Source organism: Aotus nancymaae, unplaced genomic scaffold (assembly GCF_030222135.1).
Source record: "Aotus nancymaae isolate 86718 unplaced genomic scaffold, 86718_ANA_hifiasm-v0.15.2.pri h1tg000006l, whole genome shotgun sequence".
NCBI classification, from domain to species: Eukaryota; Metazoa; Chordata; class Mammalia; order Primates; family Aotidae; genus Aotus; species Aotus nancymaae.
In genome coordinates this window covers 6,218,477-6,235,165 of record NW_026988417.1, presented here as the reverse complement: position 1 = coordinate 6,235,165, position 16,689 = coordinate 6,218,477, and the positions used below count along the sequence as shown (strand labels likewise).

The 16,689-nt window shown below is 41.8% G+C and overlaps 1 protein-coding gene across 4 annotated transcripts in view; it reads right to left on the bottom strand.

Annotated features, from left to right (window-relative positions):
• LOC135270211 (cyclin-Y-like protein 2) overlaps window positions 1–16,689 on the bottom strand; it is a 41,398-nt gene that overhangs the window by 11,026 nt on the left and 13,683 nt on the right. For 3 of the 4 annotated variants that reach the window (XM_064365564.1, XM_064365565.1, XM_064365568.1), the window contains 3 exons: window positions 6,301–6,360; window positions 4,548–4,582; window positions 412–512 (listed from right to left, as the gene is read on the bottom strand). In XM_064365564.1, coding sequence (XP_064221634.1) covers window positions 412–512; window positions 4,548–4,582; window positions 6,301–6,360 — 196 coding nt within the window. Of the gene's footprint in view, window positions 1–411; window positions 513–4,547; window positions 4,583–6,300; window positions 6,361–8,883; window positions 8,973–16,689 lie in introns of those variants that run through there. The other variant, XM_064365566.1, reaches the window with a different exon arrangement.

Sequence of the window (16,689 nt, the reverse complement as noted above, 5' to 3'; positions counted from 1 at the left end):
TACACTGTGGTGCCAGAAGAGAAAAAGCTATTCCTTCCTCCAAGACTAATGTCCAAAGTAGTACATGTTGATTTAGGCCTGCAACTTATTAAACAAACTAATTCTTCACACACACACACAAATTCAATAAAGGGAACCTATCCTTCTCACTGCACTCAACGTTGCCTTAAGGTTTAATAAAGGCATCAAATAAATAGCTACACTTTTTCTGAAATTTCTTACTTGCTAACTGATTTTTCCTTCCACCACGATGTCTAAGATTAAAAGAGAAATTGGGATTTAATATTTAGAATCTGGATATCAATATATAGTTGACTCCAATTTCTTGAAAGTGATTGAAGAGGACAACCAAATGGCTGAAATAATTTTAGAATAAAGGAGTCTGTCCCTTGGCAGTACAGTTGTACTCACGCGTTTAGTGTCAGTGTAAGATTAGGGCAGCTGGCTGTGCTGTCATCAATGAATATGGTGGAGCATGAACTATATAATTGCGGTAAAGGCCCAGTAGATACCTGAAGAGGAAGGGAAGGATATGGTAAACTTATCAAAGTGTATTTTTTTCTCAGTTAAAATGTCAAATGACAAAGCACTAAGATATTCCTTACACTCCATGAACTGCCTGAGTGTGGTATCGTGTGCAATGCACTCTACAGAAAACCCGTTGGAGGCTGTTAACTTCCAGAGATGATGTTTGAGATATGGATTATAAAATGCTCCTCTTAATATGGTACCTGTCACCAAACCTAACAAGGATTTTATGAGTAAGATTTCACTGTTTTTTTCAACAGTGACATAAAGCAGCTGAGAATTTCTACTATTTACTTACTGCAATAAAATGTAACGTATTAAATAATACTGGTACAGGAGCATTTCATTGCAATGAATATAAAACTAATGCATTTACTGAGTTACTAGTCCTAAATGTATTATTTCAGGTGATAATTGTGACAAAATAGGTGTTTCAGATTCAGAGGCTCTGTGTGCCAGGGCTGCTGGGCTACCAAGTGAGGAAGCCATAGGTTCCTCTAGTCCTGTTTTCTTATGTGGAGGATAAAAAAAGTATCACTTAAATATTCTCTCACACCCTGAAAACAGATGACAGCTTAAAAATTTAACTTTTCCTTCATGTTTAAATGAGACCGCCATCACATGACTCAAATGAGACTCCCAGAAAACTTACCATTCATTTCAAAACTTGATTAATTTCATTCTATAAATCACGTGACCTGCACCTAGGCATTTTCCTGCTATACCCCTGCTCTCTGCCTACTGCCTTTCTCTTTCCTGGTTTCAGCAAACTTGACTCCATCTACCCTCTTGGATCGATCTCTTTGACAGCAGCCACACCAAAAACGGTTTCTTTGCACACTGATTAGTCAAATTCACCACTGATTACAAGATACTAAAATTTTTTTTATTTGCATACGTTTTAGAGGGAACAGGTGGCATTTGGTTACAAAAGCAAGTTCTTCAGTGATGATCTGTGAGATTTTGGTGTACCCATCACCCGAGCAAGGAAATACTTGCAGAGTATTCCCCTCACGAGAAAGAATGCCACTCCATAAGAGTAAGGGAAGGCTCTTACTCTTCCTATCTCTAGCTGCTGAGCACAGAATTTTGAATCAATCAAAAACTTCGACAAGTGTTTGACAAATTCATTCAGTCTTACTACATTTAATTACACCAAAAACACTACTAACAGTTTACTGTTTATAGGTATTATTTAAGGTAATCACAAAAAGAAACAAATCATCTAACTTCAGTCAGCATAAATCAGAGTGTGAAATTTTATGATCTTTATGTTCTGCTTTTTGGCAGAACACATTTCAGGTCTGTTTTTAAACAATTAGTAACTCTTTTCCTTTTTCTGAGATAGGGTCTCACTTTGTTGCCCAGGCTGGAGGGCAGTGGTGCAATGATCGCTAACTGCAGCCTCAAACTCCTGAGCTCAAGCAATCCTTTGCCTCAGCCACCTCAGTAGGTAAAACTAAAGGCATAAGCCACCATGCCTGGCTAATTTCTTAGTTCACCTTTTTGAGGAGATGAGCTCTTGCTATGCTGACCAGGCTAAAAATAAACAAATCTTAATTAACTGAAATATTTCTAACACAGTGAGCATTCATGAAAACAGCTCCATCTATGTTGTCAAGTAATGGGATCATATGACAGTGTATAAAGTTTGAATGAAAATATTAAACAAGGCTTTAGAAGAAAACTGTAATATGCTTATTATAGATACATCACTCAAGAACTGTCTTGGTAAATATCATTAATGATATTGAAATTAAACTTTGATTTACACTGAAATATAGGTCTTAAAAAAATAAGAATAAAGAAAAACAGAAAAACAAAGTGACTGGAACAGAAGTGAGCAGTTTGTCTTGCAGAGCTAAAGGCAGGCTGTGAATTTCAAGGCAAACAGCACTTTGAAAAGTAGGGTGAAATATAAAAAGGAGGGCAAAAGCCATCAAGGTCAGTTGAAAATCTGTGATTAGAGCCCCAAGTCCACCTGTTCTCCCATCTGATAAGAAACTTAGATGTGTGTTCCCTCAATACACCAAACCTGAGAATTTCTGCCTCACGGCTACCATGGCCTAAACCTGAGATATAAACAAAACGGTACACCAAAAATGGAACTCCAACTTTCTTCCCTAACTCTGCTTTTGGAAAGCAAGTAGCCACGCTTTTACTTCCCAGGCAGGAACTTGGGAGATCCTTCTCAAGAAACTGAACTGTCTCGAATAAAAAGATCCCCAGATAATACACTGAGGTCCCCCAAATGAAAAGCTAGTTTGGCTTCCAAAACCTCACACTGGTGCCATCAGTTAACACAAGTCATGCTTTCAAATCAAGTAAGCCAGGGACCACCACACATTGGAGAAAAGCCTCCAACAAGAGAGACTGAAATAACAACAACAACAAAAATTTCACGGGACCAGTCAAAATCAGGAGCAAAACTTTAAAAAAATCTTAAAACACCCTAAAAACTATAAAAATTCAATAGACATAGTAGAGGATAAACTGACAGAATATCCCAGAAGTAGAATAAAAAGACAAACTGAAAACAACAGAAGGGGAAATATTTAAAACCAATGCAGACATACTCGTCTAAGCAGTCTAGTGTCTGAGTAACAAGACTGCCCGAAACAAAGTAACAGAGAAAAAAGAAACATTCTCCGAAAGAGGCAGTCTGCAGACTTAGCAGCCTCAATAAAATGAAAAGATTCCCCACCAAGATGTTATGAAATTCTGGAATCTCAGAGACAGGAAAGCTCCTAAACAGCTTCAACAGATACATAAAACGCAGTTTGAAACAATGTATCGCGTGACGGCAACAGATTCAAGAACAACACTGTGATGAGAGCACAATTGCAGGATATTTTCAGAAGCCTAAAATTTAGATTCAACCTAGAAGTTGACTCTGTATCAAGAAGGAAGGATTTTAAGACTGGCCAGATCTCTGAACATCTCTGTCCGGGAAAACGTGCTCAAGTACAACTAGAAAGGATAACAGGACAGAAGAAAACACAGAATCTAGGACTCAGGCGATCCCACACAAGCCGGCAGTTATGTGAGATCAAAAAGACTTTAAAGAGATAGCACAGAAAAGCAGACATCGAGCCTATCTAGGGAAAGCCGCTCTAGATTGAACTAGAATGACAAAAGGCCAAAGACAGTTGCCCACCCCCTACCAAAAAAAAAAAGAGGAACAGATATGTTTTAGCAGATGGGAAATATATTTGAAAGGCATGTGATAAATGCTACAGCACTTGGGCGAGAAAACAGCTGGTAGAAAACAGGCCAATGAATAGAGTCAGAAAATTAGCTTCATGCTAAAAAATAATGGATGTGAAATGTCAATTATATGTAAAAGATAATTTAATCATAATGATTAAAATTATTTAACAAAGTGACAGACCACCCTGAGGCTACTTACTGCTGGATAAACCAGCATAGGCTAGGAAAAAAGAGATGATCCAGAAGAAGTGCAGAAGTGCTCAAATTTCAAAACTGTTTCAGAGAACAAACGAAGGAACATGCAATGCAGAGACACAGTGAAAACACCATATGATTTAGCAGTGAAGGATATTTGGACAGACATCATCGTGTCAATGTTACGGATTGAATTAAAAAGTGTGCTACAACGGAAAGAAACAGAGGGAGAAAAATAAGGTCATGGCTAGCAAGGAAGATACGCTTTCGCCTGCTGTGACAGAGGGTCAATAGAGCATACTGACAATTAACTTAGCTCTTCTATTTTTGTTATTTCATGAAAGATAAGATTAAATATTTAAAGCAGATCTTGATAGCACAACAAGACTATTGAAATTTAACTTAAATGTCAGAAATCCTTAAAAGGTGGGCACACTAAGCTCAAGACTTTTCTGGATAAATTGGATACAAATCAAGAGATTCCTTTAAATTTAAAGGAATTAAACCCAATTAATAATAAATAAAGGAATATAAACCCAATTCTAATTTAAACGAATCCAGAGATACTTTTACATCAAACTGTCAATCTCTCACCTTTATTCGTGTGTACTTACATGGTTTGCATAGCTGCTTCGTCTTTTTTTGTGCGCTAAGAACGAAAAAACAAACTGGTCACTTCTCACACAAATAATATAAAGTAAAAGTAGCTGTTAACATCTTACTGACTACTCCCATATAAAATGAGATAAAATTCCATTTCAAAAAATGATTTTCAACAACTTATAATTTAAACTATCTGGCATGATACATCTCATAAAGTAAAACCTAAAAACTTCGATTTACTTTTTGACCTAGTTTACTTTTTGTTTTTGTTACATATGAATGAAACAATACTCATGTACAAAAGAAAAGGGCAAAAAATTAGGCCAGATGAAAAATTAGGTAATAAAAAAGTTTACCTGTTGCAATGTATGAGCCATGATCCATTAGTATTCTCCCATTTTGCATTTACACATAGCTTAATTACCAGAATCTAAGAGCTGACAGCTCTAAGACCTACTTCCTGGCCAGGCACCTATCTCTAGATGCACCAGACTCCCTCTAAGCACGTCCAACCACACTTACTGGTCATCTACTAACATGGAATAGCTGTTCTTTTTTCTGCTTCCATGCTTTCTAGGTGTGAGAAGCCCATGGCTCTGAATGGAACTGGGAAATACAATTCTTATTTGGTTTGGAGATGTTTCCCCCTCCAAATCTCATGTTAAAATGTGACCCTTCATCTTGGAGATAGGGCCTAGTGAGAGGTGTTTGGGTAATGATGGTGGATTCCTTAGGAATGGCTTGGTGCCATCCCCAGAGTAAGAAGCAAATTCTCATCCTGGTAGTTTCAAAGAGCGTGGCACCTTCCCCCTACCCCCGCCCCACCCTCTCGCAGTGGGGAAGCACCTGCTTCCCCTTTGCCCTCCATCATGATTGTGAGCTTGCGGAGGCCCTCACCAGAAGCAAATGCTGAAGCCATGCTTGTACAACCTGAACATCTATGAGCCAATTAAACCTCTTTTTCTTATAAATTACTCAGCCTTAGGTAAATCTTTATAGTAATGCAAAAATGAACACAAATTCTAGCCAGAAACAACCAACTCAAGACAGGTGAAGTCTACTCAAATTACAAAAACAAAAGTTACAAACTGCCATATCTGACTGTGCTGCATTACGGTAAATAACATTCACATATGATTACAGATCCTCACTTGTATTCCTGCTGCTTAAATCAACTGGAAAACCTGGCTGTGTGTGGCTTCTTAGCAAACAAGCCGGGATTTCACATAACATTAAGGAAAACAAGCAGGAGTAGAATGTGTTTCAATTTACATCACATCAAATGAAAAGGTTAATAACTTAAAAGTTTCGAAAACATAAACATGGATTTGATAAACACATGTGGTCAGAGGACTGTGTCAGAGGAGGCCAAAATCACAGATTCAATCCCTGACAATGAACAACTATGTTCTGTTATTTATTTAAATGAAAACCAAGCTGAAGCCTAAGTTCTATCATTCACCTTTAAAATGTACTCTTTGGAGCATGGGAAAAGGGACAAAGAATCATACATCAAGAGAAATCTAAGACTCCTCCATCACATGACAAATTGTGTTGAGAAAAAGATGGTAAAATGTTTAAACAAAAAGTTGACATGTTTTCACTAACACAGTAACAACTAAAGGAAAGTATACCACATGTTAAAATAACAACTGAATATGAAAAATTTCAACCAATATGAGTTTTTCTAAATACTTTCTATAACACATCTGATCAAACAAGAGTTTTCACTCTTTCTTGGCAGAAAAAACAACGTTGCCTCACCACGTCTTCGAGATTTCCTTGCTTCTGGATGGTTAGAAGGGGTGGACTCCAAAGCCCTACCTATAGAGGGAGAAAAGAAAAAAGATGTGATCACTTATAACAGTTTATCAACTCGTTTCTTCGACTGCTGTATTTAGGCCATTTAACTACCTCTACCTTTATTCTTATCCATTGAAATGAATGTACAGACATAAGATGGAGCCAGACAAGATGGCACATGCCTGTCGTCCCAGCTACTCAGAAGGCTGAGAGAAGAAAATCCCTTGAATCCAGGTCAGGAATTTGAGGCCAGCATGAGTAACACAGTGAGACCCTCCTTTATTTAACAGCAACAACAACAACAAAAAAATGAAGAGGCAACTGTTCCCTTTGAGTTGTGTAAAATCAACTCTGCATAAAATACATCAAGATGGCAGTATGTTTTAAAAGACAGGTCTATTTTATAGGCAAAATAAAAGACACACGTTCTGAAGTTTTAAAAATTTTTAAAAAGTCAATTCAACACGTATGTCACTTCCATGTCATTCTGAAGACACAGAACCTTAGTTCTGTTGAGTAGCTGTCTTCCATAGTCATGTGAGAGCTCTATATCTTCATTTCTTCATTAGCAATACATACGGAAAACATACACAGGCCTTATTTGTATTGGAAAGGGCCAAATGAGACATACATAAACTGTGTCATAATCCTAATGAATAACAATAAAGAGCCTTGTTTTTGGGCTCTCATCCAACACTACCCATCTATCAACCAGAGTATAAGTTTACACAAGTACTTACGTGCTTTGTGCATAAAGGTATAATAAATTCATTCACATAATGTATTTGTTTATGCTAAAGGAAATCCTTAAATATCTTGAAAGGTGAGTATAGTACTTCCAAGTTACAAAGTCGCTTTCATCATGAGTCTTAGTTATCCTACCTCTTAAAAAATTGAGAGCCCAAAGTTTCAATAGAAAAGCTATAAGACATTTTCTCTACAGTAATGAAATCTCTGGCATTTAAATGACACCCATGAGCCAACTGGATTTAATATCTTTGTGATACAATGTTTTCTAATTTACAAATTCTAATTTTTACTCAAGAACCATCTTGTCACCCAGAATTATTATTATTATTATTATTTTTTTTTTGAGACGGAGTTTCGCTCTTGATACCCAGGCTGGAGTGCAATGGCGCAATCTCGGCTCACCGCAACCTCCGCCTCCTGGGTTCAGGCAATTCTCCTGCCTCAGCCTCCTGAGTAGCTGGGATTACAGGCACGCGCCACCGTGCCCAGCTAATTTTTTGTATTAGTAGAGACGGGGTTTCACCATGTCGACCAGGATGGTCTCGATCTCTTGACCTCGTGATCCACCCGCCTCGGCCTCCCAAAGTGCTGGGATTACAGGCTTGAGCCACCGCGCCCGGCCCACCCAGAATTATTTTTACTTAGATTCCTATCTTTGCAAAATTTGACAGGCAAGCCAACTGGTTGTTTTCTCTTTTTGACCCCCTCCCAGGTCCCTGCCTCTCCCAGCAGTGTAGAGACTGAAAAACTTCAACTTTCTTATCTTTGAACAAGATGCTATCATCAGGAGGGGGAAGGAAAAAGAGAAAGCCATGGCAATAAACACTCTTACACGGGCAAGGTCTGGCATTTTAACCCTCAATCTTTATCTTACACATTAAAAGCCTACATTGACATTTCATGTCTTTTGAAAGTTTGGACCACAAACCATCCCCACCTCTGTTTTAGAATAAGGAGGAAAATAAAGTCTGTTAAGTCACCAGAATAAACCTGGAGACACATTTTGTGTCACAGTAAGAATCTGAAAGTAATCAGAGCCTCATGGGTAAACTGCTTTGGGGAACCCCCCCCCACACACACACACACAGCCATTTTTCTGCAGCCCTGGCTGTGACATTTCATACCTTTCATCATTACTTTAAGTACCTTCCATTTTCTTTTCTTCTGTGATAAAATTATGGTTAGAAGAAACTAAGCAGCTTCTATCAAGGTGACTTACAGCAGCCCATTAAGAATACCATATAGTCTCTCGCATGGCAACCTCCATTCTGATTTTAAGAAATCCCCAAATATCTGAATACGAATTGTCCTGAGATTTAGCTACCTTAATACAGGGAAAAAAATAGGCACTTATCTGGATCCTCCACTTAGGTACCATCTGGATAGGTACAAAGAAAGAACAAGATGGGTACTGGAAAGTTGGGATGTTTGAGTTTTTATTGAGAAAAGGGACAGAATATTTCAAAGAAGACTTATCAAAGAGCCACAGGATAATAAATAGAGCTACAGACAAGAAGAACCATGAATAAATGCTCCCATGCCAGCCTGGGAGAATGAGATGAGGGAGGAAGAACTGGGCATTTGGGAGGGGAGGAGAAAAGAAACTGAGTGGACTCTGTGGAGAAAGACTAAGCGGTGGGAATGGGAACGCAAGGCAGAGCCAGCCTTTGCTCCTGGCCAGCCCTGGGAAAGCTGGCTACAAGCAGAAAGGAGCTTTAAGTGGGGATGCCTCCCAGGGGACCCTGGGGACAGCAGCAGCCAGAGTTGTGCCAAGGGCACAGGTCCCCTCCTTACCTTCAGGCATCTCCCGGTCCTTGCCAGCTTCAAAAGTCACTTCAGCAGGGGCTACAATGGGACTCACTGGTGCTCCTGCCATCCTGTCCCCAGCTGCTGCCCTACAGATCTTAGACTTCCGGCGAGAAACTGGCCCCCGGTGCTGGTCCACCTTGGGGCGCACACAACAGCTCAGTGTGTTCCCCATGAGCGCCTCTACTCACAGTGTGCTTCTGCTCACAGTGGTGGCCACACACTCCCGCTGCCCTAGGCTGAGGCTATGCCGCACTTGCAGAGATGGTATCGCCCGCTGCTCGCCTGCCCACCCCACAGCCTGGCCCCAGCTGGGACTCGGGCCAAGGCCTGCCCCTGCCACCTCCTCTGAGTTGACCTGTCTAGGAAGGTGAAGACCAGCCGGCTTATCTGATAGGTTGTGAACCCAACGAGCGCTGAGAGACCGCAACCACTGCCTGAAGAGAGTAAAGACAGAGGAGCTCCTCCTCCTTCTGCAGTTACCTACAGACTGAAGCCCACTGGCCCAGGTCGGAACCCAGGCACGGAACTCACAATGCCCCACCCTAACTGCCTACCCTCCCCCGCATGCCCCACCCTAACTGCCTACCCTCCCCAACAGCTCGGAATGCCCGTGCCTGGGCTGCCCCACCCTGTGGCTTAGGATGCTGCTGCTCTCCTGGCTCCTCATATAGTGCCAGTGGGACTGAGGTTTTCATTCATCACCAGATTCCCGAGCTTTTTAGTCCTAAGAAAAGCACACAGTGGTTTGTTAGTGGAAGCCATCTTACCCTATGAGTTCTGTATGAAGCCTCAGTCAGTAGGGTGGGTCCCATTAGCAACCAAGTTGGACAACTTGTATTTGCTCATTGAATGTAGATACACGTGAATTGTTGATTGTGTTTGTAATGAGATGCTCCTCTCCTGTCTTCCAATGAGTGGTAGTTTTTGTCTGCAACTTGACCACAGCAATCCCTGGCACCCAAGCTCTACTCTCACTGAAGCATTATGGCTGTGTGTTTTGAATGACGCCTTAGGGACCCAATCTGCCTCCACCTCGTTCTCCATGAAACAGAAATCTAACTTGTCCCTCCAAGCTCTGAAATGCTGAAACTTATCCACTCCCTTTTCCCCGCTCTGTTTCTTCCTTCCATGGCAGGGACTTTCAGATTTTCTTCCTTTTACTAACAAAGCACTAACCATGACTTTGTCATACAAAATCAAGAGCCATCAAGTTGGGTACCACAGTCCTAACTCAATAAAGATGAATAGACTTAATTCTACTGGAGAAGAGTGATCCCATTTTAAGACATCAGGATCACATATCATCAGGGCAGACAATAGCTACCACCTGGGGCTGAAAGCAGGAAACTCCATTTCTTCTGAAAACATTCTGTCTTGATTATGGCGCCAGTTGCTGTGAGGGATTTCCTTTTCTTCACTTGTGTTTTACAAGGTTTGAGTCTGGACTGCTAACACTCGACTGATTTCCGGGTGAAGGGACTGACTGCACCACCCCAGTCTGTCAGAGCACTTGCCCCAATACTTGCACTTGAAGAGTTTTCCACCTTGTCCAGAACTACAGCCATTAATTCCCTCATTTTCTCTCTCAGGAGAATGAACAACACATCTCACATACACACCCACACCCCTCTTTCCCCAAATACCAAACACAAAAATCCAATCTGTCTCCTTCTACCCAAACAATTTTAGACTGTCACTTTCTCATCATTACCTAAGCTCCCTGACTTACTGCTCGTCCTTCCTCCAGCAAAATCTCATCCCTGGATGAGCCCCACTTTCTGTTGGCTCAGTGACACGACTCAGCTGAACCAGGAAAATATTAAAAAGTGGTCAGAGGTATCATCATGAATTCAAATTACTTACACAACAAACTGGCCCTAAATATTTCCAGAAATCAATACAAGTTTTATGTCTCCAATGACATAATTTCGTCGGAAACCCAACATGTACAACCAATTTTTTCTATGTTCTTCTAACTTTCACTCAACTTCTCTCCTCTGATATCTTGCCAAATCATTCAAGGAGAAAATATATCCTGTCAGGCAAGAGCCAATCATCTTCCAGTCACCTAAGAAATAATACGCACAGAACGCACCCACCTCATCTTTCTCTGTCTCATCATGTCAGAAAAAATACCCCTCCTTTTGTCACAAGGCAAATCTGAGATACAAGATTTAGATGGCCTGTAATTCCGGCACTTGGGGATGCCAATGCAGGCAGATTATTGGAGCCCATGCCTTTGAAATAAGCCTACGCAACTTAGGGAAACCCCATCTCTAAAATAAATACAAACAACTCTTTAGCTGAGCATGGTGCTATGGTGGCACATGCCTGTAGTCCCAGCTACTCAGGGTGGGGAGCACTCGGGTGGCAGGATCACCTGAGCCTGGAAGGTTGAGGCTGCAGTGAGCAGCGATCACAACACTGCACTCCAGGCTGGGCAACAGATATTTTTAAAAGAATCTTCTCTGTTCAAAATAATCAGATAAACGTGGCCATGAGGCTGAGGTGGCTCCAGTGTGCTCAGTTCCTCCTTAAACAAACCAAAACTTGACTCAGTGAAAACAGTAAAAGGAAACTTAAAAGCTTAACCCATCAGAAACCACCAACTAACATCTAACTAGAGGCTTGCCACTGTAATGATCCAAATGAGGCCATTGCTCCACTTTACCTGATCAAGCATTTTCTTTTTCTTCTACATTCACCATGTAAAAGTCTTTCCCCCTGCCCTCCCCAAGCAAGCCTCTCCTTTGGAGCTCTGAGCTGCTTGCAGCCCAGGGCTGCCTGCTTTGTACATTTCTGGAAGCTCAACACGCCTAATGTTTCAATGTGCCTAAATTGTATCTTTTCACAGCTCTCATGGTTACATCATTCTTTCTAGAGCCTCAAGTTCTACCTCCTTCATTGGACTGATTCCTCAGTATGTTAACATGTCCTCCTCTACCACGGTCAAGACTCACCTAATATGAGCAGTTTCTTACAAAACTATACATACTCTTATATGTGATGCAGCAGTTGCACTCCCTCGATCTTTTTCCAAATGACCAGAAAGTTTATGTCCATGTAAAAACCTGAACACTTTTTAAAACAGCTGCCAAAACTTAGGAGGAACCAAGTTGTCCTTCAGTAGCTTAACTGATAAATACGACTGTGGCATATTTACAAAATGAAATATTAATTACTTCTAAAAAGAAATGAGCTAGTGAGCCATCAGAAGACACTGAGTAGTCTTCAATGCACATTACTAACTGAAAGAAGCCAATCTGGAAAGTTACCTACTCTGATTCCAAGAACATAACATTCAGAAAAATGCACAACTATGGAGCTGAAAAGATTAGTGATTTCCAGTAGTTAGGAAAAAAAGGACAAATAAATAGACCACAAGATAATTACAGTAGTGAAAATAAACTTCAGGACATCATAACAGGCATCATGATACATTCATTATACGTTTCATTCTCGTTATATATTTCTGCAAACCCTCAGAATGTGCACCACCAAGGCTATCACTCTGGGTGATGATGATGTGTCAATGTAAGTTCACTGACTATAATCAATATTCTACTCTGTTGTAGGAGGTTGTTAGTGGAGTGACCCAAGAGTGTACACAAATGGAGGGCATATGGCAACTCTGGACTCTGCACTCCATTTTGCTGTACACTTAAAACTACTCTAAAATAATAATATGTTTTTAAAAAGTCTCCAACTGGTCCAAGCCAGTTCTATTAAAGCTCAGAAAATGCTTATGCTTAATTAAGCTAGATCTGACCCAACTGGCAAGTAGAGGCAGGAAAGACCCAGGCCAGGGGAGTACATTGCACATGCACGCACCCCGAAACTGGAGGAAGCTTGGAGGTCCTTTAGCTTGGTCCTGAGCCCACTGAAACTGCAATTACAGGCACAGATGCCTGGGGCACCAATCTGAATCTGCCAGCATCCAAGGCCACATGAACACAAACGCACAGAGTCTCCTCTGTGATCGGTAGCTAAGGATGTTAGGACACAACTGGACCAGGATGGGAGATGAACTGAGAACAACAGATTCTGCAGGCTTTTGTTGCCTCTTCCCACCCCCAAGCATTTCAATCTTTCCTCTTGTCACAGGCATCAAGGAAGCTCCCTGTGCATCATCTGCACAGCCTACAGTTGTGTCACCCTTAGCCTCTTATGTCCTCTTCCGGTAGTGTCAGTCAGGACATCCAACCTTGCAAACTCAAGAGTCCGCACGTGGCCAAGATCATGTCGGGATGAGCAGAACCCCTCTGCTGATCTGCAGACAAATGTGCCCTACCTTCTGGCCTTCTACCAGCAACTGGAGGCTCTGGAAATTTCCAGACACACAACAGTGTTCTCAACTGCAGGCTGCTGCCCCATCCTATGGCAGAGTAGACCTTTTCTCCACTAGACTTGGCCTGCTATCCAGTTGAATGAAATGTCTTTTTAACACAGAAACAGGGCACAGAAACTAGTGTTCCTTGGCCCTGAACCCCATCACACGGTCTCTGCAGGTACACACCAGTCCTCAGCAAATACCACACAATTGAGGCCTCAGGCCCTGGAGTGTGCTCATCGGCTCTGCTCTCAGAAAACATCAAGGTACTTTTGGCAAGTCTGCAGACTTCACGCAGAAAAACAGAAACAAGTGATGAACACACACACACACAGCCCCCACAGTGACTAAAAGGATCTCCCTCCAGGGCATTTGCAGAGAGGAGAGCAGAAAACATCCCAGGGGCCTCTCACGGCTACTTCCTTGAGCCCCTTTTCAGATAGTGCTATCTAGACCTGTCTCAGCCCAAGCACCAACACCTTGATATACAACAACTGTCTTTGTTACCTGAAATTCTCCATCAAGAAACTGATCTCTTCTATTTAACATTGACAGGAATGTCCTCAAGCATTGTCCTCATTGGCAGGGGTGCAGTAGGGTAGTTTCTTAAAAAGTCAGGCCTCTGCCCACCACCTAGAACACCTGGAAATTTCCATCTATGCCACAAAGTCCAAATCACTGGCTACTGCTACAATGTACGGCAGACTAGACCATCTCTCCAATAGATCTGGGTTGCTGTTCCACTGAATGAAATGACTTTTCTATTGCAGGATCAGGGTAAGGGAGCAAAAGGGTCTTACAACTGAACTCCAGTGTACAGTCTGCACAGACACTAGTATTGTGCAAATATGATACAGCGAGGCCCCAGGACCCTTAAGCCAGCTGAACGCATTGAGTTTCAGGAAATAGTGAGATACATTCAGTGAAACAGTGGGCTGCATGCTGAAAGAAATCAAGCCAAGGAAACACACACCACTCTGACACTGACACACACACACAAAGACACCCTAGTGGCCAATAGCTCCTCTCACCAGGAACCTGCAGACAAAAGAGCAGAAACCCTCTGAGGGGTCCATCACTATACTTTCTGGAGCCGCTTTTATCAGATGACCAGTCCCAGGACAGCACTGTCTTATCTTGATCCCATCCAAAAATTGCCATCACCCTGTGATGTGGGAGCTGGCCTCCTAACCAGAACCTCTCTGTCAGACAAATTTTTCTTTATAAAATCATGACGATGAACCTTCAGACGGTGTCCTGATCAGGATGGGTGCAGAGGGGGGTTTCCTAGAAAGTCAGGCAGGGCAGGGCTGAAGCCCTCTGTGTTAGCTGTGGGCTTCTGATATGAAGGCAGGTAAGACTGCACAGATTTGGGGGCTAGTCAGGGGATGGACTGGGTGTGCTGAAGAACTCCAGTTGGGAATGTTCTGTTGCCGTAACAGAGTACCTGAACCTAGGTCATTTGTAAAGAACAGAAACGTCTTCTCTCACAGCTCTGCAGGCTTGTTAGTCCAAAATCAAGAGGCCTCCGGCGAGGGCATTCTTACTACAACCTCACATGGAAGATGCTGAAAGGGAGAGAGGATGGATATGATGTGCTCGCATGACAGCAGAGTGACAAAGAGTAAACGCAATCCTTCAAGCCTTCTTTATACTTATATAAGATGTAACTTTTTTAATGTATATAAAAAATAACATCCCCCTCATCTACTACAGGGTAGTAGATACCACCCACACGTGGGACATGCAGAATAGATAAATAATTTAGTCTGTCTTTTATCAGTTTTCCTTTTTGACCTAAACACCTCCATCAGGCTGCAGCTCCCAACACTGCTGTGTTAAGGATTAGAGTTCCAACACACACCTTTTGAAGGATACATCAAGACCACAGAAATTGTAAACTAAAGAGTATTGACAATGCGAGAGAGATCCAAGATGGCTGATCACTAGCAGCTCGGGCTCGTAGCTCCCAGTGAAAGCACAGAGAACGAGAGGACGCCACACTTTCAGACAAATTTTTGTTGCCCACGGACTAAGAGATTCCCAGCGGAGGAGCCCCACGGCTCGCCAGAGCGACTCTTGTGGCCGGCGCGGTGGTTTTGCTGGTGCCTCAGCGCGGCAGTTCCTGGTGCAGAGTCCGGAGATTCCCGGGCAGAAAAGCACCATCAATCTTAACACTGCTGTTTTGGCCGGTGCGGTGGACTGCTCAGATTTCGGCACTGGGAATCAACAAGTTGGACGTCTGCTCAGAGACCTACTTAGAAAGTCGGTAATTACAAAGACGACAGAGGGATAAATATATAAGGAAGGGAAGAAACCAGCCTAAAAAGGCAGAGAATACTCAAAATCAGAATGCTCTCCCTCTACAGGGGATCACAGTTCCTCATCAGCAACGGAACAAGGCTTAATGGAGAACGAGTGTGTTCCAATAACAGAAGCAGGTTTCAAAAGGCGGGTGATGAGAAACTTCTGTGAATTAAAAGAACGTGTTCTAACCCAATGTAAAGGAAGTAAGAACCTTGAAAAAAGGTTTGACGAAATGCTAACAAGAATGGACAATTTAGAGAGGAATATAAGTGAATTGATGGAGCTGAAAAACACAACAAGAGAACTTCACGAAGTATGCACAAGTTTAAACAGTCGAATTGATCAAGCAGAAGAAAGGATATCAGATGTCAGGGAACAGCTTAATGAAATGAAATGAGAAGACAAGATTGGAGAAAAAAGGATATAAAGGAATGAGCAAAGTCTAGGATATATGGGACTATGTGAAAAGACCTAATTTACGTTTGATAGGTGTACCTGAATGTGACGAAGAGAATGAATCCAAGTTGGAAAATACTCTTCAGGATATCATTCAGGAAAACTTTCCCAACCTAGCAAGGCAGGGTAATATTCAACTCCAGGTAATACAGAGAACACCACAAAGATATTCTTCAAGAAGACCAACTCCAAGGCACATAATTGCCAGATTTATTAGGGTTGAAATGAAGGAGAAAATACTAAGGGCAGCCAGAGAGAAAAGTCAGGTTACCCATAAAGGGAAACCTATCAGACTTACAGCAGATCTCTCAGCAGAAACCCTACAAGCTAGAAAAGAGTGGGGACCACTATTTAACATCCTTAAAGAAAAGAACTTTCAACCCAGAATTTCATATCCAGCCAAACTAAGCTTTAAAAGCGAAGGAAAAATTAAATCTTTTGCGAACAAACAAGTACTTAGAGACTTCACCACCACCAGGCCTGCTTTACAAGAGCTTCTGAAAGAAGCACTATACATATAAAGGAACAACCAATATCAGCCTTTCCAAAAATATATCAAAAAGCAAAGAGCATCAACACAATGAAAAATTTACACCAACTAATGGGCAAAACAGCCAGCTAGCATCAAATGGCAGTATTAAACTCATATATATTCAAAGTGGAGAAAAAGCCAAAACCCATCGGTATGCTGCATCCAG